This window comes from Rhizopus delemar, genomic scaffold (genome assembly GCF_000149305.1).
Source record: "Rhizopus delemar RA 99-880 supercont3.2 genomic scaffold, whole genome shotgun sequence".
Taxonomy (NCBI): Eukaryota; Fungi; Mucoromycota; class Mucoromycetes; order Mucorales; family Rhizopodaceae; genus Rhizopus; species Rhizopus delemar.
In genome coordinates this window covers 1,171,600-1,194,615 of record NW_027137828.1, presented here as the reverse complement: position 1 = coordinate 1,194,615, position 23,016 = coordinate 1,171,600, and the positions used below count along the sequence as shown (strand labels likewise).

Below are 23,016 nucleotides of genomic sequence, written 5' to 3'. Positions count from 1 at the left end.
TTACATGTTTCTAAAGGGTCTATTTCGAACATTGCGAAAGAAGTAGACCATCACTCCGTATTGCAAGCAGGTCAACCCAAGAAACTTAACATATACGACGCGCGCCTTGTATTGCGCAGGTTCAATCCTGGTGTGTACAAGACCGGAGAGCACGCTGCCAGAGACTTAAGTGGCTTAGGTTCGGATATTTGCAGCCAGACCGTGCGAAACCTTCTTAAAAGCTCCAAATTTAAATCTCGACGAAAACCAACAGCTCTTCCTTTAACGCGTTCTGCCAAAAAGGCACGCCTTCAGTTTGCCAAGCAGTATAAGGATTGGACAGAGGAAGCCTGGAAAGGAGTAGTCTTTAGCGACGAAACAAAAATCAATCGCTTTGGTTCAGATGGTAAACAATAGACTTGAGTACAAGAAGGAAGGCCTCTGCAGGATCACAACTCCAACCAAACTTATAAGCATAGAGGTGATAGTACACTAATTTGGAGCTGTTTGACAGCAAACGGAGTTGGATATATCGTTCAAGTGCTCGGAGACTTAGATTCAGAGCTGTATTGCAAGATTATGACGGAGGATATGCTCCCTTCATTAGAAGAATACGATATGTTAAATGATGACATTATATTTCAACATGATAACGATCCAAAGCATACATCTAGATTAACACAAAAATGGTTCGTAGATACTAAGGTACAGCTACTGAATTGGCCAGTATATTCACCTGACTTGAATCCTATAGAAAACTTATGGGATTACTTAAAAGTCCGGCTGTATGCTTATGAAACTGCACCCTTAAGTATGAAAGAACTATTTGAACGGGTTGCAGATATTTGGTACAATGAAATTACAAAGGAATACTGCGAGCAGTTAGTATGCAGCACGCCGCGAAGATTACAACTTGTTCTGAAAGAAAAGGGCGGCGAGATTAATTATTAGCTAATAAAATAAAAAATGCCGACAAAAACCCAAAAAATTGTTCATTTTGATTTTGGTTTTTGATTGGATATTTTCCAGCCTTTACGCATAGCACGTGATATGCTTACGGTGTAGTAAATAGCTGAGAAACAGTGCTTCATAATGGTTTGTGCTGAGTGCTGATTGGAGATTATGCGAAGCAGATTCAGTATGAAATGTGTAAAAGGCGGTTCAAAATGAACAATTTTTTGAGGTAGTGTATTATTATTTTGACTAGAAATAGTAGAAGAGTGAAGATTATTAGTCTCGCTCTTATTAAGGTTTTGACAGGCAGTGTTAGGCTCGAGCGTTAACTCAAGACTAGCAATAGCTTTGTCTGTATTATTTAAAGAGTTACTACTTACAGGTTTATTGTTGTGCTGATTGTTCGATTTACGTTGATCATAGCGTTTGCGTTGAGCACAATTTTCAGCATGAGCAGTGGTGTATTTGGCAGATTCACAAAAAGTACAGATACCACGACGCTTGAGATCAGCAATTTTTTCATAAAAGTCAGTGTGCTTTCTGTTGTTGTTATTGCTGTGGTTGTTGTTACTGCTGGTAGGAAGAGTCTTGACAGTAGTAATTCTTTCATTGATGGGTGGTGAGAAAGCTGCTAATTTTCTTTTTTTATAATTTTCACTATCATCATTAGTTGGCTTCTTTACTTGTTCCCTCTGCATCTCCTTTTGGATATACAGAAGAGAGCTTTCTAGATTGGCCATATTTTTCATTAAAATAGCTTCAAAGTTGTCCCAAGACATATTTAATGGCGAGGGAGCATTACAAGGAGCATGAATACTAAGACCTGGATGTGCGGGCTCAGTCGAAGGTAAATTTTTTGTATGGTTAGTAATTATAGCCATAACAGTATCTTGAAACTTTGTTGTGTAGAGTCTTGATACAAAAAGAGAATTGAGGAGATTGCCTTCAGTGGATGAAACCTTAGCACCAATTGAAAAAAGACGAAAGTGATGTAAAGCATCAGCGAAGGATTGATCAGGCCTTTGCTTGAAGTTAAGGAGTAGCTTCATCCATGCTTGAGGTGTGGTTTGAGAGGCAAGGTCAAACTTTTCTTGTAAAAGGGCCTTAGCATCATCCCAGGTAACTTTTCTTTTTAATTCAACAACAGGCTTTTTGACATAGCGGCAAAACCAATCGAAGTGGAGATTATTGTCGCAAGATTCAAAGCAGATTTCCAAGTTTGATAACCAATGATCTTGAATTGAGACATTATGATCCCTGAAAGCTCTTTCGAACTCTCTCAGGAACATTTCTAAAGATGGCTCATTAGTGGCATTGTTATTATTTTTGTTACCCGAATGCTGAGTGAGTTGATACATCGCACTTGCAGTTGGGTTGACATTAAACTTGGGAAGTTCTTTGCTGGGAATATACAGTAGGTCAAAAAACTGCTGCAAGGAATTGCAAAATTCATGTTTTACAGCTGCTTGTCCATGGATACTGCACCAAACTATCTCAAACTTTGACTGTTTGTACCTCAATAGAAAGTGCGTTTATTCGTCGATTATCGGATATGGGCAATGTTTATTGGTGGAATCTGATACTGCTAAAGGTAGTATTTTAAACATCCGGTATTTTTTACTTGTTTACATACAGTGGCTACCAAAACCGTTCGCACAAAACGTATTTTTTCCTTTCTGAATCTTTTGTGACCTATTGCGCATAAAAGATACCATATCTAATACATATTTCCTAAGAGTACAAACTCTTGGCTTTCTGATGAAGTATAAAATGTCACCCTATGCGCACCCTAACTCGTACTACGGAGAATCAAAACTCAAAGGCACATTCGAACGGTTTTGGGGCCACGCTTGAGGAATTCTTCGATTGCGATAAACGCAGTCACTGCACCCTCCAATTCTTCCAGAACTTTCGCTGCTTACTAATTCACCACTGCGCATTATTTTTTTGCCTTTTTTTCTTTGTCATTCGCACATTCTCATTTCGACATCTCGACATCTACCAAGTAATTACCCAACATGCAACCATTAACAGAAGATCGCAAGAACACTATCGAGTTTTACCTTCGTCAAGGTTTTTCTTATCATAAAATTGCAAAGTTAGTCAAAGTATCATCCTCTACTGTTCATAAAATTCGTTTGGAGTTAGGCTTGCCTGCTCGAATTGACAAAGGTGGTAGGCCAAAAGCGCTCACTAAGCGGGAACAGCAGCATCTCGTTCGTGCTGTAACAGTAGATGGTCTCGAAAATGCTGTACAAGCACAGCAGTCGTTAGAGCAGAACTTGGGCAAGTCAGTTTCTGTAAATACTGTACGTAGAGCGTTAAGAGATGCTGGTTTGGTCTCATTTGTCAGGCCAAAGAAACCTTTAATTAATGAAAGAAATAGAAAGAAGAGGCTCCAATGGGCTCGTCAGCACATTGACTGGACATTAAACGATTGGATGAACGTCATATGGTCTGACGAAACCAAAGTCAATCGTTTTGGGTCCGACGGGAAGTCTTATGCATGGAAAGTGCCAGGCCAACCGTTAAAAAAGCACCAGGTTTGTGAGACAGTGAAGCATGGAGGAGGCTCTATAATGGTATGGAGCTGCATTAGCTGGTACGGTCCAGGCTATATTGTGGATGTGGGCAAGAACATGACAAAGGACGTTTATTTGGAGGTTTTACAAGATGACTTGATGAAGCCTTTGGCCTGGTATATGGAAGAAAGTGGAAAATCTACGAGTAAATTTATCTTTATGCAGGACAACGACCCCAAACATACAGCTAAAGTCGTATCAAAATGGCTAAATGAGCAAGAGTTTTATGTAATGAAATGGCCACCACAATCACCAGACTTGAACCCAATTGAAAACATGTGGCAATTACTTAAAAGACGGCTGTTTAAAAATTATGACTGCCCTCCATGTGGTATACATGAGCTATGGGATCGTATAGGACACACTTGGTACCAAATCACGGCTGAAGAATGCCAAAGGTTTATTAAAAGTATGCCCGATCGATGTAGTGCAGTTATTGAGGCTGATGGCTTGTATATTGGATATTAAATAAACTTATTTTAATTCATTTCGCTTTTAAAATATGTGGCCCCAAAACCGTTCGAATGTGCCTTTGAGTTTTGATTCTCCGTAGTACGAGTTAGGGTGCGCATAGGGTGACATTTTATACTTCATCAGAAAGCCAAGAGTTTGTACTCTTAGGAAATATGTATTAGATATGGTATCTTTTATGCGCAATAGGTCACAAAAGATTCAGAAAGGAAAAAATACGTTTTGTGCGAACGGTTTTGGTAGCCACTGTATGTTTGAAATAATGAATTTTAATACAACCCAACCGGTTGCCATCACAGTTTTTCTCACTTTTGACGTGATTAGAATGTTATCTGTATTTAAGAGTGCTTACAATTTCTTTATTTTAAATTTTATATTCCCTTGTTTAAATTATTTCTCGTTTTTAGCCTCTCGTCAATTGCATGCATAAATCACTGTCAGAGGAGAAAGTAAACGATCTCAAACAGACATTAACCGGATCCACATCAAAATATGATATTGCTAAGGAGACTGGATTACATGAATCAACTGTTAGTAGATACTTTATAACGTTGTTTTCAAGTAGGACAGTGAGCACAGGTGATAGACCTGCAGTAGTCTCCAAAGTGACGAAGCGGTTAATCAAAAGAAAAGTCATTGAACGGGTTTTAAAGACTTCCAAAGAGGTATACCGGGAGCCTGTTGGATTTGGCTACGATATCTCATACCAGTCAGAAATTAACGTACTGAAATCAATGGAGTTCCATTTTCTGATAGAAAAAAAGGAGCCATTTCAGACAAAAGTGCATACGTAGCATCAGTTGAAATGGAACAAGGAGCATCAGGATTGGGCAATGGTTGACTGACAACAAATCGTTTACTTTAATGAAACCAAGATCAACGTATAGGGCTTTGATGGTGATAATCACTATCGGAAAAGGCCAAGTGACCTTTTTCAACATCATGACCTGGATTTTGTAATTCAGCATGAAGCTAGCAAATTGATGACCTGGTGTTGTATAACCTCTGAAGGACCAGGATATGCTTGCTGAATTTACGATGGAAAGTTGTACTCGGGTGTTTACCAGCATATTTTGAACACTACGCTTTGTGGTACTATGAAGTACTACAATTTCGACTGGTCCAACATTTAATTTTAGCATGACAATGACCCAAAGCACAAGGCATAATTTACAATGGCCTAGTTATGTAGTAACCAAGAGAGCTATATTAACGATTGGCCAGCTCAGAGCCCGGACTTAAATTCAATCGAGCACGTATGGCATCCATTGAAGTTGTAGCTCAATTATTACGAACGTAGAGCAAAGAACACAGATGTGCTTTGGGAACGAGTTGATGAAATATGAATTGACTTCGATAAATAACTTTGCCAAAGGCATGTAGATAACATTTTGAGAAGAACTCAAGAGATTATTAATAGAAAAGGAGGTTCAACTAAATATTAATAAATAAATTCATTCCGTTCAAATTTTCGTTTTTCCAAATTTTCAAATTGCGCATCTCATACTTACTTCAATACTTATCCAATAGGGCTTAAACTCTTTCGGATTTTTCAAGACATGTAGAAGATTTACTATGTGGAAACAGAGGCAGTTTGTGCCATTGTAACAGGATGTGCGCTACAAAAACCAAGAAAAATGGATTCCTTGCAGCAGTTTTTTGACCTACTGTACTTATTATTAATGTGACGTGAGACAGGAGTCTCTTTCATCGCACTATTAAGGGAAATAATATTCACTTGATCAGCTATTAACTTATCAAAACGTTCTAAGGACTTTGTAGCGAAGGCCAACTTTTTATCATTGGACTCCAATCCTTCGAAATTGTTTTGCATTACGAATTGAATATTTTGGTCATTAATGCTGTCAATAATTTTCAACATGGCAGCTTTTTGACTACGAAGTTTATTAATAAAATCCTCAGGTGAGAGGGTTTCAGCGTTGTTGTTGGATGAAGACGCTTCGGTCATGGGAGTGTCTTCTTCGATTGTTGGATGGATCATATTATCGCTGGATGAGATGGATATCTTGTCCAACGAGGTGGCAACTTCATCTGGAGATGAGCGTGCTGGCGGCGGTTGTGGGTTAGGTTCGACGTCAGAATTCATCGAAAAAAATGTGGAATAGGCGTGTTATTTCTCTCGATTAATAAAAGTAATAAAATAAGTCGAAAAATCGATGAGTCTCTTGAACCTCTTTATTGAGTAAGGACGAGAGAGCGAGCCCATTCAATACAAACTACGTCTTAGAATATAATAATGTGATTTAGGGTCCGAGGTAGTACGGTATAAATTGTGTGGGCTGTTTATCGTATATAGCACTTTGGGCTATATATGATATACAGTCAAATTATTAGTTGAAGAATCTTTTGAGTGATCTCACACGACATTAAGAAAATTATTAAGATAAATACGACACTAGACCTTGAGCAACAAGAGAAAATTCAACCTTATGTTTAATATCGATGATATGACCTCCAGCAGTTTCGACTTGACGAGCTTGTCGTAATGAAATGACCTTCATATTATCATTAACCAGATGAGGCGAGATATAGTTGGCACTTGCACCAGTGTCCAACAGAGCCTTGATTGCGTGTACTACATTACCCACATTAATACCAAACTCGTACAAGGGAAGGTCAGTTTCTTTACTTTCAATGTTTAAAATATATGATTGGTCCTTAGCTAAGTTGTTACTATCCATATCACAGTCAAGGTTAGCAGAAGCATGAGAGAGAGGTGCTTGACTTGATTGGTTCTTTACAGGTACCACAGAGTTCAAATGCCCATTCTTGTTATTGCTTGTGAAACGGCCCCCACGTCGATTATCCAAACCATTCTTACGCCATGTAGGACACTCAGATTTAATATGACCATAGCCTTGACACCCAAAGCAACGTACTTGTTGACGACCTTGTTGGTATGAAGAGCGCGTTCTTCTATTGGATCGTGAATAAGCCATAGCATTTAGTGCTTGTCGAATAGTATCTAGGTCCATGGGATCATCTTGATAAGAGTCAGAGTGAACAGGAATTGTTGATTGCATGACATTCCTATTTCCCGTCGCCATCTGTTCTTGGTTGTAAGGCATCATCATTTCACCCGCAGCACTTTCAATAGCCAAGGCCATAGATTCCGCAGTTTCTAAAGATGAAGGAAAACGAGCACGAACAACAACACGAATATTCTTTTTAAGGCCACGTACAAATTTATCTTGTGCATCCCCTTTTGAAAGGTCATCCAATTGAAGCTGAATTGAACGAGATTCTGTGATATACCTTGACACAGACCCATGTTGATAAAGCGCAGCTAACTTATCACGAGCAGCCAATTCACTATTCAAAGGCTTGAATTCACGAGCAAAAGCAATACAGAAAGCATCCCAATGCTTAGGAGACATTGGTGAGGTCTTAGTACGTGACCACCATAATTGAGCATCACCACGAAGTAGAGTAACAGTATACAACATCTTTTCCGAATTATTCAATTTTGTCAATTCAAAGTAAGTTTTAAGGCAATCCAGCCAAGTAGTAACCGCTAAAGACGAACGCTCTCCATAAAACAAATCAGGCTCCCGCACCTTTATCCTATGCGAAGCAAAAGCTCCATCAGACAGAGCAGACAACAATTTTTTGACAACTTCATTATCCAAAGTAACACTTTGACCATTATTACCAGTACCTTCTCCAATAGAAGCATCTTTATCAACACTAGAACTAGCATCCATGTACATAGCAGGCCATCCTTTTCTTTCTGGTTGTTCAGACATTACAAATAAGCAAACAGATGCTACCAATTGTCAGCCAACAACTATTTGTGCCTTTTGGAAAACAACTAAAAAATAGGAGTTGCAAAAGAAAGATACTTTTATTAATATTGATAAAGTTGCAATAATATATTAACTGATAGTCACTGCTTGCATGAATTAATTTTGAGACTAGGACCCGCCTTTGATCTCCGATCCCTGCAGTGCTTTTGAGACCCGCTTAGTACAGTAGGCTTGAATCTTCTAACCTTTGACACGACAGATTTGTTGTGCTTGAGAGAGTATTAACAAATAATAGTTTGTTATAAATGCCACTGCACCCAAACCTGGTTATCCAAATTGATAAAGGTGATCTTTTTTAATAGTGGTAATTCTATTAAAGGAATGAGAACGTGGATTTCAATGTTAGAAGCCTGATTTTTATATCAGAAGAAAGCTTGAAAAAAATATATTTTAAATCTATAAAAATAAACAAAAGTATATAATACGTTTGTTGAATAAAAAGACATTGTATTTTTAAAAAAATAAACATTTTTCTTTTGTGCTACATGATGCCATACAAGATTACAAATTGGGAAGACCATCCTTTTTCAACTTCAGTGCAAGGTTTCTTAAATTCAACAAAGACCCAAAAAGCATTTCTATTGGCGTATAAGCTCGGAAATTCAAGTGATTGAGTCGTGGCGTTCTCTTTTTAAGCATTTTTCAGCTCTCATGTCGTATTTTACCAAAAAAAGACTTTATTAAATAAAAAAGGCGATTAATTTTAGTGACAAGTGAGCAAAAAAAAAAAAAAAAAAAAATTACATTCCCAGCATTGACATTACAAAAGGAATTTCTATTCATTGTACTGTTTTAACTTGAATGAAAAACGCAGCGTTTTAAATTTGGGTTAAAAAAAAAAGTACTTTGAATTTTTTTTTTCATTAAAAAATAAAAGTGGACCAAATATGGCGAAGGTGAAAAGCATCACACAGAAATCTAAAAAAAGATTCAAAGCCCACAATATAAACGGCAAACTTACTTTATCTGCAACCAAATCTACTATCCAGCGATTGTTGGTATGATGTAAGTATTTTGGCTACACCAATCATAATGCTTTGCTTTATTTTTAGATTTTCAACTGAATATCAATTCTCCTTGGCTATTGTTTTTGAAATCATATATAAACGCGTAAAATAATGGATCAAGCTTATAAAATAATCTTTTATTATATTTACAATGAATTCTTCAACCCAATACAAATTTAAATGCTACTGTAGCCAATGTTCTGAAGGGAAAATTGGCAAGTACCAATTGGTTGCTCGATGAACCCTTGCTCGCCATAAAAAAAAGGAAGCTGCTAAAGGTAGTTCACTTACATTTAGATAATATTTTTACTGACGCGTTAAATATGCATAGATGAATCAGAAAAGGTCCAAGAAATTGATGCCAATAATGAGATGATTGAAGCAAATAAAAGCGATTCTGATGATGATGGTGCAGAAGACGTTTCAAATTGGGAAGTGATGGAAAATGATGAAGTGAATGTATCTGATAGTATGGATATTGTTGAATTTGAAATGCCTCAAGGTAATTATTTCCTAAAAGTAGATTACTATTATAGAAAATAGATTACTTACATCGTTAATTTTTTAGTTGAAATCAAGGGATTCCAAAATGATGTTGTTGCTTTTATTACTGTCTTCTTGACCTATTTCCAGTTATTTTTCATATCGGAATATGCTGCTGAAATAGTAATGAAATTTGCCAATGATCTTGCACTTCTCTTAAACCATCAACCAATTTTTCCCGCAAAATTGGATACCATACGTAACGCTGTTGGAATTGATTATACTTACAAGGGCATGTTTCGCCTTGTTGTCTGTCCCGAATGTCATACCCTGTACCAGCCTGAAGAAGTACACTGTGATTCGAAATGCACCTTTTCTGAATTTCGTATCACATGTAATGCCCCACTCTTCAAGCTTGTTACGATTCGTGCAAGCAAAATGTACGCCAACAAGGTCTCTGCATTCAACTCCATCAAGTATGCTTTGACTGTGATGTTCTCACGACCAGGCTTTGAATCAGCAATTGAAGCATGGCGCTATCGTACTCGTCATAACAACACCATGTATGATATCTATGATGGTCAACTTTGGAATGGATTCAAAGATAGAGATGGTAATGTATTTACCAGTCAAGCTGTGGAATAGGCGTGTTATTTCTCTCGATTAATAAAAGTAATAAAATAAGTCGAAAATCGATGAGCCTCTTGAACCTCTTTATTGAGTAAGGACGAGAGAGAGAGCCCATTCAATACAAACTACGTCTTAGAATATAATAATATGATGTCGTATTTACCTTAATAATTTTCTTAATGTCGTGTGAGATCACTCAAAAGATTCTTCAACTAATAATTTGACTGTATATCATATATAGCCCAAAGTGCTATATACGATAAACAGCCCACACAATTTATACCGTACTACCTCGGACCCTAAATCACATTATTATATTCTAAGACGTAGTTTGTATTGAATGGGCTCTCTCTCTCGTCCTTACTCAATAAAGAGGTTCAAGAGGCTCATCGATTTTCGACTTATTTTATTACTTTTATTAATCGAGAGAAATAACACGCCTATTCCACATATGATTTAGGGTCCGAGGTAGTACGGTATAAATTGTGTGGACTGTTTATCGTATATAGCACTTTGGGCTATATATGATATACAGTCAAATTATTAGTTTAAGAATCTTTTGAGTGATCTCACACGACATTAAGAAAATTATTAAGGTAAATACGACAAAGTTCAATACTATTTTAGCCATCAGCTTCAAATGAAGAAAAGTATTATTCCAAACGGTCGGGTCTTTGCACCAAATGCTTTTGATGAACACCTCTTTGCTTTTGTACGTTGGTACAACGCTCCTCTTCATCCCTTTCAAGGATTTGAATGTCTTGGTGCCGCATACTACCACAACTCTTTTCGACCAGCTGGTTCAGACTGTATTCTTCCAGTATCGCGTATCTTAACTTGTGTTGCTATGAAGCAAGGTTATCCTAATAATCATGTTGTTTTTTTACCTCTCCCAAGGAAAACCATTGGTTTGTAAAAAAATAAAATAAAATAAAAAAAATAAAATAAAAAAAATAAAATAAAAAAATAAAATAAAAAAATAAAGTAAAAGTAAAAGAAGTACAAGTAAAAAAAAAATTAAAATTTAAAAATCCGAACACCGTGTTTCTTTATTTTTTTTTGTTTAATTTATTTTACAAGTTTTTTTTTAAAATAGCAAGTTGCCTTCATCTAACTCCATTTCAAAACCAAAAGCCCAAGCGATACCCTCTTCAGTTATATTTTCTTTCTTTATGAAGTCAGGAACAGGCAGAGAACATTTTCTTTGTATACGAGGAAGAAACTGGATGCTGCTATTTCCAGTTCTTTGCCTCTTTGCCTTGTCACTTGCTATCTGATCATCCAAAAGCTTGAAGAATTCGGTACACTGAATATTGGATAATTAGCTGATTGCACTTAAAAGATACTAGTCAAACTTACAGCAGGTGATCTGTACTTTGGTACTCGAACTTCAAAATAATCAACGGTTTGCTTACACAAGACAAACATGCGTTCCTTTTCGGTAAAAGGAGTTGTTCTCTCTGGATTTTGCTCCAGAAGAACTTCCTCCACCTTGTCCATTGTATCGCTATTGTACATATCTTCTTCTTCAGACATGTATTGCTGTTGAAGCAAATACTCACAGTTGGGATATTTTTCGTAAACATTTTGATCCTTGTATTGTTCATAGATAGCCTTACGAGCCCTGGTTTTCTACAAAAATTAAAGTCAGTTATACGATTACAATACTTTATGTAGCACTTACTGCACTTCTACGAGTGACTTTTGCTGCTTTTCTTTTTCTCATGAACTCTTCAGCTGGATCTATCTCTTCACCAGTGGATATCCCGGCCTTCTTCGTATAATATTGACGCTCGAGGTACTTGCGTGAATCGCGGTTGTTGGTATTTTTATATGAATAATGACTACTCACATAATCTTGCAATAGTTTGAATACTTTTTGGTTTTCAGTAGACTTTAGAGGCTTTTCAAGAACATACTGAGATGATGGCGGCAGGTTGTTGTAGTGATTTCTCACAGCATCCTATATTTCAGAGAGAAGCAATTAATATATTTGTTTAAAATTGAATTTAATGTTCTTACTTTGACTGCAGTAGCAATCGGTTTTGCGCCTTTGCCTGATTCGGCTTCAAGCTCGTCATATGCTTCTTTGAGCTTGCTGTATGCCACTTGCAAGGCCTGTTTTTCCTCTTGATCTTTTCGAAGCATCTCCTTCAAATCATAGTTTTCTTTTCTTATCTCCATATAAACGGCAAAAGAAAGAGATGCTTCATCGGTCTCCATGTCTTCAGCTTGGCGCATTCGCTTCTGAACATGGATCATAGGAGGAAAACCATGTTGTAGAACAGTAACTGATTGTAGTTGACGGACAATTGGCACTTCAGGCCACGATGGATAAATCATGATATTTACGGTTTAATCGGCGCTATAACTACATTCCAAATATGGAAATATATATTTTTGGACATTGCGCATCGATTGGTACCATTTTCGTTTTCCAATTCCGACTATTTGTTGTAGATATCTGCGCTTGAAAATAGGCGGTATGCAATTTTTTTGGGCACGCTCTATATCAATGACTTCTTTACAGATTTTAATAGAACTTTGAACATTTGTGTAACTATATGTTCCAACAATAGACGTTTTGGTTTTGTTAAAATATCTGTATTTGATAAAGAGAAATATGTAAAAAACAGCAATAAAGAAATAAAAATGTCGGGGATTTTGGCGGAGATTTCGCCCAAATACTTTAATCAGTTAGAGCTTATGGTATGCAAATTTTTACTAAAAACCATCGAATAGAAACAATTTTATGTGACCCTTAAATTTATAGCATGTCTGCACTTTTTTTATGATTGCGGAGCGAATATTTGCTTTCACACTCCGAGATTTTGGGAAATGACTTATCTAATAGTACGCTATATTGGGTAACAGTTTGAATGGAATCTGAAAAATTGAATTTTGGAGCTCATCTGGCACTGTAAGCATCTGATTTCCTCAGCTTGCCCTCATTTACTTTTGTGAAGGATTAGCAATCGCCAACTCCTTTGTATATTTCTTGAATTCTAACATTACTGATGTATGGTAGTTATATGAAACATCGATATGGCCGCTAAAATTTTTGCGACCGATTTAGGGTTCTTAGCGTATATGCTATAATAAGGATGTCTTGTAAAGTGGCATCATCCACTGTCCGAGCATGCATACCAAATGGAAGCTTATTCCTAAGCATCTTTTGATGAATGTAATATAGATACTAAGTTTTTTAACTAAATAACATCATTGATATTATGTAAGAATCACATTGCTTCCTCGATTCTTAAAATATCGTTATTTCTTCATTATGGTTCAAACATTAGTCGTAAAAAAACTAATTGTAATTGTTAAGATAATAGAAAACAAGAGGTAAAAACAAAAATAAAGAAACAGTTTGTGAACGTTTCGAGTCTGATCTTTATTTCAGTTTAAGTTAAAGTAAAAATTATTCTAATTGAAGGCAGATATTTATATCTTATTGAGTGAATGGCTTGATATCTTGTACTGTAAACGTTCTTCTACTCTTTCAGGTGCTTTATCAAGTGTTATCTCTATTTATGATTATGAAAACTTTTCATTTGTTCTTTTGTATGACTGTCATAGATTATCTTTTATTCTGGGAATTCCTCACTGAATTGAATAACGTTATTTTACGCGTTATTTCAATTATGTGAAAGATTAGCAATATTCCTGACATTGGATTGGATTTGGTTATTTTAGTTGATACGTCTTCTTATCAAAGAACTTTCACGAATACAATAGATATTCTAAAAGAAGATGTTTAATTGGAATTGATTGTATGATCTTATTTAAATAAACTTGAATTTATTTTATTTTAACTATGATCTTGTATTAAGACTTATATTTATCAACGTTAACTACAATCAGTTACTGTTCTACAACAGTAATAACCTATATACTGTTATATAATATCGTGATATTATTCTTGAATATCATTTAAAAATATTAATGCTTATCGTTTTTATAATGTTTTGTTGATTACAAATCTATTCTTAGTTAAATTTAAATGTTCTAATAAAATGTGTTATTCTCATTATAATTTGAATTAAAAAAAAAACTGTAAATTATTTTTTATTGGATTTGGTACATTTCTTTGCTATTTTTTTTGTTTTTCGATGTGTGTTTATAGTTCATAGTGTTATGTTCTGGTAAAGGTAATAACAAAGATAAACCAAAGAATACTTTTTGAGACTGAACTTTATTTAAGACAATTTTAATTGTTAAAAAGAAAACATTACAAAGTCTACTATTTATATTCTTCTATCAGTTGGCGGGTAAATGAGTAGTTATGATCGTAGATCCAATAATTGACACGTTTGATTGAAGAATGATCACTGAATCGATTATGAAAATTTTTAATTCGTTGTTTTTATAGATCTTATTGTTCTTTAACTGATCTGGGAGAATTGTCCCGTCTTCAATGAGAGGAAAGATATATTTATATGAAATGCCTCCAGTCAGATCAAAGTTGACTAGGTACCTAATCCATTATTATTCATTTACAGAAATGATGAATAGTAAAGATCATGACTTATTTAGTGTTCATGTTTACTTTGTAGAATGAATCTAATAGTGGTAGTTTTATATAAAAAGGAAGAAGAATATATTTTATTTAATAAAGATTTAAATTATTATCTTTTATCAATTTTAATATACTTCTTTTAGTTGTGATTATTCAATGTCCGTTATGATCAGACTCTGTTCTACAACACATGGTAGGTGCAGTGAAAAAATCACAACAGTGAGTACGTTTTAGGCAAAGAAAAATTATAATTAAGCAAGAGCACATGATAATAGCGCTTTTGCTTTGCAAATTAAAGTTAGCATATAGTTATGCTGCTATTTAAGGTTGTCTTTCTGTAAGTGAGTTAATTTGAGTTAAGTTTGCTTGTAAAGCTTGATTTAAGGTTGTGATTGCCTTGTAAGTTGTTGTTTTATATAGAGTTTAAGCAGATGTTTGATAAGTAGTGACCACCAGATCTTATGTGTAAGATCAATACGATGTTTCTTGATAAAAGTTAAAGTAGAGTAAAAAGTTTAGGTAAACAGGGACTCTCTTGTTAAAGTTTGTTATTTACTGCGTAAAAACATATGATTTATTTAAACTGACCAACAATTTCTTCACAAAAAGATGGGATATATACATATGTATAATATTTTTTTTCTTTTTTGCTTTTCTTATTTTTTTGACCATTTTTATATTTTCAACATTTTTTGTCTTTAACATTTTTTATAATCTTTTATCTTTTAATTTTTTCTATTGCTATTTTTTGTTGGTTTGTTTTTTGAGTTGAGTGTTATATAGAAGTTTTTTTTGAAATTTTGAAAGTAAGATACTGTAGCGACCACCAGATCTTTTATTTAAAATCAAATAAAGGGATCAGGAACTTTTTATGAGAAGGTTGCCTGTTTATTGAATAAAATATATAAAATAAAAATGTGAGTAGAACTGTACTGTCCTTTTTCTTCATCTAAATAGTTGGGATATTTATATTGTTAATTTTTTTTTTCTTTTTGACTTTTTTCGTTTTCTTGACTTTTTTCATTTTTTGACTTCTTTGTCACACCATTTTTTTGACTTCTTTATCACAACAGCAAGCCTCAAAAAGAAGTTTTTGTGACCTACAAAAACATTTCAGCTCTAAAATAAATAAAAGGGAAAACTTAATCCGTTATCGCAAAAGTATAAAATGGTCATTGCGTGGATTGAACTCGTGACATCAAGATTCAAATGAGCAATATTTCCAGGTAAGCTATTTTGTAATTCCTGAAAAAAAGCGGTTTATAAACATCCAATGGACTTCCATAAATATTTTGACGACCGTTAAACATGTTTAAAAATATTATATGGTGCTTACTGTTTTTGAAAATTACCGATGTACCAAATGATATAAAACTAACTGGGATCAAAGTTGCTTCACATAAGAAACACCCCATTATTCTAGACTAAATCGGCAAATATTCGGAACTTCAAAAATTAAACAGCGCCATTCGATTCTGCTTGCCTTATAACCTTAGTTTCTATTTTTGGATTGTTATTCTATCTCCGCTATAGCTGTAGATATTATGATTTATCCATCGTGGCCTGAAGTGCCAATCACCCTAGTTGACATTAATAAATATAAGTCTTAATACAAGATCATAATTAAAATAAAATAAAATACAAGTTTATTTAAATAAGATCATACAATCAATTCCAATTAAACATCTTCTTTTAGAATATATATTGTATTCATGAGAGTTCTTTGATAAGAAGACGTATCAACTAAAATAACCAAATCCAATCCAATGTCAGGAATATTGCTAATCTTTCACATAATTGAAATAACGCGTAAAATAACGTTATTCAATTCAGTGAGGAATTCCCAGAATAAAAGATAATCTATGACAGACATACAAAAGAACAAATGAAAAGTTTTCATAATCATAATTATAGATGACACTTGCTAAAGTACCTGAAGATTAGAAGAGCGATCACAATACAAGATATCAAGCCACTCACTCAATAAGATATAAATACCTGCCTTCAATTAGAATAATTTTTACTTTAACTTAAACTGAAATAAAGATCAGTCCCAAAAAGTACCCAAACTGTTTCTTGATCTTTGTTTTTACCTTTTCTTTTACTACTTAAACCATTATACAACAAAACAGGCTTAGGATAGGCAAAGCTATCGGGAATGGCATCACTTGAAGCAAGCTCAGGAACAACAACACGCGAAGGAACAGCGATTGGTTGCCCAACAGAGCTAGAACCACGAGGATTGGCAGGAGCAGGGTTGAATTGAATAACGCGATCAGACATAGTGTTATAAAAGTACTTTGAAATAAAGATAAATGAACTTGACATCAAAGTTGAATCTTGCTTAAATACTGTCGCGTTTACAATGAAGCTCAGTCTAACTATACCAAAAAAAAAATATAAAAAGATTTCCTTTTCGAAATCTTGTTCCTTTTTTTTTCTTTTTCTTCAGCAATTTCCTTTTTCAACATTGCTCCGGTCATCCCAAGGTAAGTAAAAAAAAAGAAAGAAGAAAACTTTGGTTCTAATGTGCTGTAGTAGATACCCATACATGTACTCATGGCTGCTGTAGTTCCTTTGGTTATTTATATATCTTTTCAAAAGGTAAATACATTCATAGCTTTCAATAATCTTTATTAAAAGTAAAATTTAGATTCCTTTAGTTCGTGGCTGAACCTTTATGAATGTCTTGGCATCCTGTTTTGTTAGCAAAAGAGCTTTAAGGTAAAGAAATCGAGTACATCATGATTTACTTTTATTAATATTTTACTTTATGCAACTTTAGACGCTTTGGCTTCTGTTGTTTCCGGTTGTCTCCAATCTCCTACTGCTTTGGATCTTGGTTACTGCTGGCTCCCTTTTATTTATGGGCTTTATTTACTACGCTCTTTTGTTTGCTGCTTCTATGGTAAAGGTAAGTGCATTTTCCACAATTTTTTTTTTCAAATAAAATGTTTTATTTCATCGCTTCCATGGATCCCCTGCTTGTTCTCCCTCCTTCCCCTACCCTTTTGTGATACTGGAATGAGCCAATAATATATAATCAATATGGCAATAAAGCCCCAAAATAAATGAATAAAACTACATTTTTAACCAATAATACCGTATTTTAAGCCTATTTTATTTCCTAATGTAAATCATCCAAAGCTAAATATAGCCACAATAAGCCAATAAGGAAGCATTGCTAAAGAGTAATAGACGAATAAGAAAGTATTACGAAAAGGCAACAAGCCAATAACGAAGTTGTATTAAAGAGAAACACAAGCATGTAAGGCCCAATAGAAAGGCGTTTGCTTGTACTTTGTTGTTAAAAAAAGAATGAAGCGGCGCGTTGTCAAACAGTAATACTTGGTTATCGAGTTACAATAGTTAACATTCAACGTAAACAAGCTCAACTGGACATACCGCAATAATGCTGCATAATTTATTATATATCCCGACTAGCTAAATTATACCTGACAGCTATCCTACTCCATAGATAACAATTATTTGCAGTGTGTCACTGCAAATAATGTAGGGACTTTGACGTAGAATTTTAACAGACCTAACAATTATAGACCCGTAGATTTTATAATTTTTCTATGAGAAACCATTATACCTTGCTGTATTGCACCTTTTTGAAATTTGAAAAAAGGTTTAGATGCGAAAAAAATAAATTTAACAATAGTTTTGTTTTTTTTGTAGGGAAAGTATTCATAAAGTTATTCACGTTTTAAAAACGAGTCTTTTTTTTTTCAAATGATCTTTTTTTGGAAATCCTGTTCCTCTCTATTGTTCAAAGACCGACGCCTTCTTTTTTTTTATTTTTGAGGGCAAAATGCGGAAATCAAAAGTAATTTGCGTTTATTTTGCTCAGAAGAATACATATTAGGAAGGCAGTCTGTGGTTTTTGGCTTAGATCATTACAAACGTGTTACAGAACGTAACAAAATAGTCGTGTTTGAAAAAAAAGGACTAAGTAAAAAAAATAGATTAAGTAAAAAAAAAAAAGAGTATAGCAATAGAAAGTTCATTGTTAAAATGAAAACAATAATATAGCAACAAATATACTTTATAGAAATGCAAATGCCTTTATATTATAACAAAAGAATACGCGTGTATTTTAAAAAGAATAAAAAAATAAAGAATCTTTGCTAACATTTTGTTACAAGGCAGCTATAATTAACAAATACATACAAAACTTGTTTGTTTTTCAAATAAATGGATGGCTTTATTGTTTTTTTATAACGGATAATATAATAGAATATATATTTTTTAAGCTGATACTAGTTTATTACTTACTTTATGTTTGCACATGGGTGTAATTTGCCATTAGTCATTAGCCATTAGTCATTAGAGATGTTAGCAATGACAACTTTCTTTACCAAAAAGAACTTTTCAGCAACGAGCAGTAACATAGGTTTGATATTCTTATAGTTTCATCCTGTTGGAAAGAACAAATTTGCCCATGAGGTTCATGTTCGTCATCCAAATGCGTACCATTAGGAATTCCTAATGTAAAAAAAAAGAAAAGAAAAAAGAAAACGACATTAAACTTGGTTGTTATTATTTTTTTATAAGCTTACATTTGAACCGTTGTTGAGTTTTTTTTTATATCGTTTGTATCCTCAATGTTAACTATGCTCTCTGAAACAAAGCAAGGGAAAAAAAAACTAGTTCTTTTGAACACGTAAAATTGTTACTGTTTAGGAACCAACTTCCAAATTTAGTATATTTGCTTTAATTTTTTTGATCACGCATTTTTTTCTATCTTATTCCTCTACTAAATCCTGAATATTACTTTTTTTGGAATGAACGCCACCAACAACAAAGTTAAATGCCAATGCACCATGTTGTAAACATAGTTATTTTCTATAAGATATCAGTTGTATTAAAATAAATAACGATACACAAAAGATTAAACTATGATTGAACAATTCCACACTTTTCCAAATTTAGAACAATAAGATCAGTATTTGTCATCCTAGCGAGTCTAATCAATTGTCAACCCCAAAAGTAATTAGATCAAAGTTAATTGACTGGTTATTATTTCTATTGTTCAACTTCAGATGCATATATTAGAACATCGACAAGCTTTAGCTTAATCATTGGTTCTTCAGCACGACATCGTTACCGAGTCTATATCTTTTATATCTACGCTCACAAAGAATATAAATAGATGTCAACTTTTTATCCATTAAACGGGGCTCTTTTGCAATATAAAGAAATCTGCAATAAAGAAGGATTTTAATTTTATATTGCTGTTATTGTTTTTTTGTTTAATTTTTTATTTAATCTTACGATTAAAACATTTTTTAAAATTAATCATCCTTCTGGTTCTTACCCTGGTAAACTGCTATGGAAAACCCCAAACAAGAAGACAGACCCATGGAGCTTGGTGCTACTGACATGGAGATCGAACAAGTAGATCAAGACCCTTCTCTTACTGAAGATGGCTCTGAAGAAACCCCTATCGAAAATGCAAATGTGCAGGAAATTACGTCTGGTCATGATGACATTGATGCTGAAGTTTCAAAACTCATAAGGTATAAAAAGGAAGAATCTGCTCGGTTATACCAAAAGTATATCATGGCTGGTGAAGAAGAAAAGGCAGACTTGGCGTTTCAAAAAATGAGAAAATATGGCGCACAGTTGCTTACTCTCTCTGGTAAACTTGTTTCTCCTGCGATTAATCCTGTCAAGAAGGAAATTGGTTTGCGTCTGACACAAAATGATATTCCAAAATTCCAGCTTACCTCTTGGCCTGATATACCATTCCCTGGTGAAAAATGCTATGAATCAGTCGAACACTTTTTGCGGTCCTTCGAAAAGGTCATATATTCTACTGCCTTGGACATTCAAGAGGTTTGGCGCCGGTATCTCCCTGTTTCTTTGGCTTTCGACCATGATGATTGGATTGAAAAAGACCTAAAGAGATGTGACACATGGAATACAGCTAGAATTGTATTTACAAACAAATTCTTGACTGATAATGCTAGAACAGATGCTATGCATCGTCTATTCACAATGACAATGAATAAAAATGAATCTGTCTCCTCGTATATGACCCGATTTTTAAGCACCTGTATTGAGGCTGGGGCAAATAAAAATGATCCGATGGTGGATGCTAGATTTAAAGCATCATTCTCTGAACCTGTTCTTGAGAAGTGTAAGACAGCTTTTGTTTTGAAAGAAAATAAAAATGTACCATGGACTGTAGAGAGAGCTGCTGAAATAGCAAGAAATCTATTAGGAGATGACCCAAGAACGTATACAGGAGCATCCTATGTCAATGTCGCCAGTGGTAGCAAAAAAATTCACACAAATGCTGGTCCTGTCAGTGTTCAAAAAAGAAACAAAGGTCATGGTTCGTCTGGTGCTTTCTTTTGTTCCAAACATGGTGGTGCTAATGCAAATCACAATGAAGATGATTGCTTTAGCAAAGCAAACAAGAAAAATGATGCTGCGTCGACCATAAAAAATAAGTATTATGGCAATAAAAATCTTCCTCAAAAAGCAAGCACAAGTAAACCCTGTCGATATTGTGGTAGAAGTTGGTCCCATGGCCATCAATGTCAAGAATACGCAGATTATAAAAGAAAACTTCATGTCGATCCAAATAGACCAAGAGATTCGGACAAGTCGATTTATGCCATTGTTCGTACTGTAAATGATGAAATTGAAAATGATCATGATATGACAGAAGCTGAAAATAATTCATATGACTGTAAGGCATTATGAAATAAAATAACTGAAGATGAAGATACTAATCCTTTTAAACTTTTGACTCCTATATTAATAGAGGGCAAGAAATTAATTGGCAAGATTGACACTGGCAGTGATATCACTTGCATATCAAAAATTTGCTTGAATAATAAATTGAATATTGACAAAGTGAATTCTGTAAATGGTTCTTTAAATTTTTTGTCTTCAGATAATAATTGTAAACGAATTGGGCAAACTGATCCTCTCACTTTAACATACATGAATAACATCTCTTTTAAACATTCTTTTGAAGTTGTAAATTTTAATGAGACAATGACACAAGAATTTGATGTCTTGCTTGGAACTGATGTTCTGGGAAAGATGAATATCGGTCTTACTGGAGTAGCATACAAGTACCCAGGTAATGAAGATGATTATTCAAATAGATTAAAGGAAGACGCACAATTTCTTAATATGAATTTTGATGCTAATAATGAGATTGAACCTAACAACTCACCCTATGGTACCGAAGATCAACAAAAGCAATTCATGGCTTATATCCAGAATGCAATTGATGACAATCAAAATATTCCTGCTGGATCTTTCTGCACAGTACCAGAATCTGTAGTAGAATTACCAATGGAAAAGGGAGCAAAGTCCTTTAAGAGACAATATCCGATTGCTCACCGACAAATGCCTGAATTAGAAGAGCAAATAAATGAATGGTTAAAAGCAGGTATCATTAAAGAGAACCGCGCTAACACATCCTTTAACAGTCCTTTATTAATGGTACCAAAGAAAGATGAGAACAATGAGATAACGAGCCACAGAGTGTGTTTAGATGTTCGTGGTATCAACAAACTAATCCCTGATGTCGTTTATCCTGTTCCAAAAATAAGAAGCATATTTGATAACTTAGCTGGTGGTGAAGTATTCACTAAGATTGACTTGAAAAATGCATACAATAGTTTCCTTGTAGTCCCTAAAGATCAACACAAACTCTCCTTCCAATTTAAGAATCGAACATATACCTTTCAAGGATGTTGTTTCGGTCTAAAGACAGTTACTGCAATATTCTGTAAAGTGATGAAAATACTCTTCGCAGATATGGATTTCATTGAAACCTATGTTGATGACTGTGTAATCAAAGGAACAGCTGATAATCATGCTTCAAACGTAAAAAAGGTGATTGAACGATTAACTTCCGTCAACCTAAAAATCAATGTAAAGAAGTGCAGTTGGTATCAACGATCAATTTATCTTTTAGGATTTGTAGTTGAGAGTGGTGGTATCATCAAAGTAGATCCACGCCGCCTAACAAACATCGATAGTTGGCCTATACCACGCAATAAAAAAGAAGTGATGCGATTAATGGGCATTTTATCATATATGAGAGACTTTATACCTTTAATCTCTCGTGTAGCTGCACCTATCGACAGACTTCGTAATGATCCTGATGTAGAAAACAACTGGACACAAGAACACACTGATGCATTCATTGCTTTAAAAGAGATTCTAAGGCTAAATGAAAGATTTACCGTCCATCTTTTTGGAAGCCTGTAGCGGAGCTAAAATTAAGCGTACAGACGTACTCTATACATCATTCGAAAGCTTCGGTTGTCTATTTTTAGATACTGTAACATTCGTCTTTAAAAAAAAGGCAATGTGCTGAAAATAATGAGGAAAGAAAATAGGCGCTATAGGCCGTCCATTGGTATCTTTATGGCTACAATGAAAGGTTTATTTTAAGCAGTTCGAAGTTTCTTCACTGCTGTACTAGGAGCAGAAGTATCATTTTCGTCGGATTCGCTATTGGAATCTTCGTATGAGATAAAAATAAAGGGTTCCTCATCGCCCTGATCACCAGTGGTGAGATATTT

At 34.5% G+C, this 23,016-nt stretch overlaps 10 protein-coding genes across 10 annotated transcripts; 5 read left to right on the top strand and 5 right to left on the bottom strand.

The window, feature by feature from the left end:
• Positions 1–1,173: 1,173 nt before the first annotated feature.
• Positions 1,174–2,222, bottom strand: RO3G_02690 (uncharacterized protein; the record flags this gene model as incomplete). Its single annotated transcript, XM_067657281.1, has 2 exons — positions 1,174–1,182; positions 1,314–2,222. 2 exons carry the CDS (start codon positions 2,220–2,222, stop codon positions 1,174–1,176), a joined length of 918 nt encoding a protein of 305 aa, XP_067513382.1.
• Positions 2,223–2,951: 729 nt separating this feature from the next.
• On the top strand, positions 2,952–3,983 carry RO3G_02689 (uncharacterized protein; the record flags this gene model as incomplete). The annotated part of the gene is made up of 1 exon (XM_067657280.1): positions 2,952–3,983. One exon carries the CDS (start codon positions 2,952–2,954, stop codon positions 3,981–3,983), a length of 1,032 nt encoding a protein of 343 aa, XP_067513381.1.
• Positions 3,984–5,559: 1,576 nt separating this feature from the next.
• RO3G_02688 (uncharacterized protein) lies at positions 5,560–5,955 on the bottom strand (the record flags this gene model as incomplete). Its single annotated transcript, XM_067657279.1, has 1 exon — positions 5,560–5,955. The coding sequence occupies one exon, from the start codon at positions 5,953–5,955 to the stop codon at positions 5,560–5,562; it is 396 nt and encodes a 131-aa protein (XP_067513380.1).
• A 430-nt stretch (positions 5,956–6,385) lies between these two features.
• On the bottom strand, positions 6,386–7,753 carry RO3G_02687 (uncharacterized protein; the record flags this gene model as incomplete). The annotated part of the gene is made up of 1 exon (XM_067657278.1): positions 6,386–7,753. The coding sequence occupies one exon, from the start codon at positions 7,751–7,753 to the stop codon at positions 6,386–6,388; it is 1,368 nt and encodes a 455-aa protein (XP_067513379.1).
• A 1,439-nt stretch (positions 7,754–9,192) lies between these two features.
• RO3G_02686 (uncharacterized protein) lies at positions 9,193–9,948 on the top strand (the record flags this gene model as incomplete). Its single annotated transcript, XM_067657277.1, has 2 exons — positions 9,193–9,322; positions 9,389–9,948. The coding sequence occupies 2 exons, from the start codon at positions 9,193–9,195 to the stop codon at positions 9,946–9,948; spliced, it is 690 nt and encodes a 229-aa protein (XP_067513378.1).
• Positions 9,949–11,020: 1,072 nt separating this feature from the next.
• RO3G_02685 (uncharacterized protein) lies at positions 11,021–12,081 on the bottom strand (the record flags this gene model as incomplete). Its single annotated transcript, XM_067657276.1, has 4 exons — positions 11,021–11,239; positions 11,293–11,565; positions 11,618–11,896; positions 11,956–12,081. 4 exons carry the CDS (start codon positions 12,079–12,081, stop codon positions 11,021–11,023), a joined length of 897 nt encoding a protein of 298 aa, XP_067513377.1.
• Positions 12,082–16,477: 4,396 nt separating this feature from the next.
• Positions 16,478–16,735, bottom strand: RO3G_02684 (uncharacterized protein; the record flags this gene model as incomplete). Its single annotated transcript, XM_067657275.1, has 1 exon — positions 16,478–16,735. One exon carries the CDS (start codon positions 16,733–16,735, stop codon positions 16,478–16,480), a length of 258 nt encoding a protein of 85 aa, XP_067513376.1.
• Positions 16,736–17,011: 276 nt separating this feature from the next.
• RO3G_02683 (uncharacterized protein) lies at positions 17,012–17,875 on the top strand (the record flags this gene model as incomplete). The annotated part of the gene is made up of 3 exons (XM_067657274.1): positions 17,012–17,056; positions 17,238–17,366; positions 17,822–17,875. 3 exons carry the CDS (start codon positions 17,012–17,014, stop codon positions 17,873–17,875), a joined length of 228 nt encoding a protein of 75 aa, XP_067513375.1.
• Positions 17,876–19,789: 1,914 nt separating this feature from the next.
• RO3G_02682 (uncharacterized protein) lies at positions 19,790–21,172 on the top strand (the record flags this gene model as incomplete). The annotated part of the gene is made up of 1 exon (XM_067657273.1): positions 19,790–21,172. One exon carries the CDS (start codon positions 19,790–19,792, stop codon positions 21,170–21,172), a length of 1,383 nt encoding a protein of 460 aa, XP_067513374.1.
• A 345-nt stretch (positions 21,173–21,517) lies between these two features.
• Positions 21,518–22,699, top strand: RO3G_02681 (uncharacterized protein; the record flags this gene model as incomplete). The annotated part of the gene is made up of 1 exon (XM_067657272.1): positions 21,518–22,699. One exon carries the CDS (start codon positions 21,518–21,520, stop codon positions 22,697–22,699), a length of 1,182 nt encoding a protein of 393 aa, XP_067513373.1.
• Positions 22,700–23,016: the final 317 nt, after the last annotated feature.